The sequence below is a fragment of the Buceros rhinoceros genome, unplaced genomic scaffold, assembly GCF_000710305.1.
Source record: "Buceros rhinoceros silvestris isolate BGI_N320 unplaced genomic scaffold, ASM71030v1 scaffold6331, whole genome shotgun sequence".
Lineage (NCBI taxonomy): Eukaryota > Metazoa > Chordata > Aves > Bucerotiformes > Bucerotidae > Buceros > Buceros rhinoceros.
This window is the reverse complement of record NW_010394726.1, coordinates 19,935-20,797: the sequence shown is the minus strand read 5'-3', so window position 1 is coordinate 20,797 and position 863 is coordinate 19,935. Positions and strand designations below refer to the sequence as shown.

Below are 863 nucleotides of genomic sequence, written 5' to 3'. Positions count from 1 at the left end.
AGGGCTCACCCCGCTGCCTTGTGCCCACAGCCGCAGAACGAGTACATCGAGCTGCACCGCAAGCGGTATGGGTACCGCCTGGACTACCACGAGAAGAGGAGGAAGAAGGAGGGCCGCGAGGCGCACGAGCGTTCCCGGAAGGCCAAGAAGATGATCGGGCTGAAGGCCAAGCTCTACCACAAGCAGCGGCATGCGGAGAAGATACAGATGAAGAAGACGTGAGTACCCGCCCCTTCTCTGATGTCGCCCGGCCATCCTGACGCCTCAAGGATGATAAGACGTTAATAACCGTCACAAACACGTCAGTTGTTACTGGGGTCATGCCTTACACGTTTAAATAGCGCTCAGGTTGTAGGAGAAAGTGGGGTTTTGTCATAGCGAGGGCGTTTGTGATTGCCCCTCTTCTCCACGGATGCTAACAGTTCTGCTCCTAAAAGCATTCCTTAAGATAAGTGTTGATTAGCAGTACATTTTAATGTATTCATTGAAATGAATACATTTATGGAGGGCTTTTACATCAGCTGCTGTATCAGTATATATAGTAATCAGCAGCTGGCATTTTTTTTCAGTGTTAGTAGAGGAAGTACAGTAATGTACACAGTGTTTGACAGAACATGAGGCTTGTCTTCTAGGATAAGTTACAATATAAACCACAGGTAAACAAAAGCATTTTTCTGATAATTTTATCTTGTTCAGAAATTGAAATCAAAGCTATTAACAATATTCTTTACACTTGATTAATTTAATATTTATCTACCATGTAGTTTTCCTAGTGTAGACTGTTACTTTTCTCCGCTACTTGTAAAGGTATTGGATTTGTCAACTTGTTGGGGGGGGGGGGGGGGGGCCCGCGCGGCGCCAAC

General features: G+C 46.0%; 1 protein-coding gene across 1 annotated transcript in view; it reads left to right on the top strand.

The window, feature by feature from the left end:
• Positions 1 to 9: 9 nt before the first annotated feature.
• NSA2 (NSA2 ribosome biogenesis homolog (S. cerevisiae)) overlaps positions 10 to 863 on the top strand; it is a gene marked incomplete at its 5' end in the record, with an annotated part of 3,768 nt that continues 2,914 nt past the window's right edge. Inside the window, one exon of the mRNA XM_010145303.1 lies at positions 10 to 218. Coding sequence (XP_010143605.1) covers positions 10 to 218 — 209 coding nt within the window. The remainder of the gene's footprint in view (positions 219 to 863) is intronic.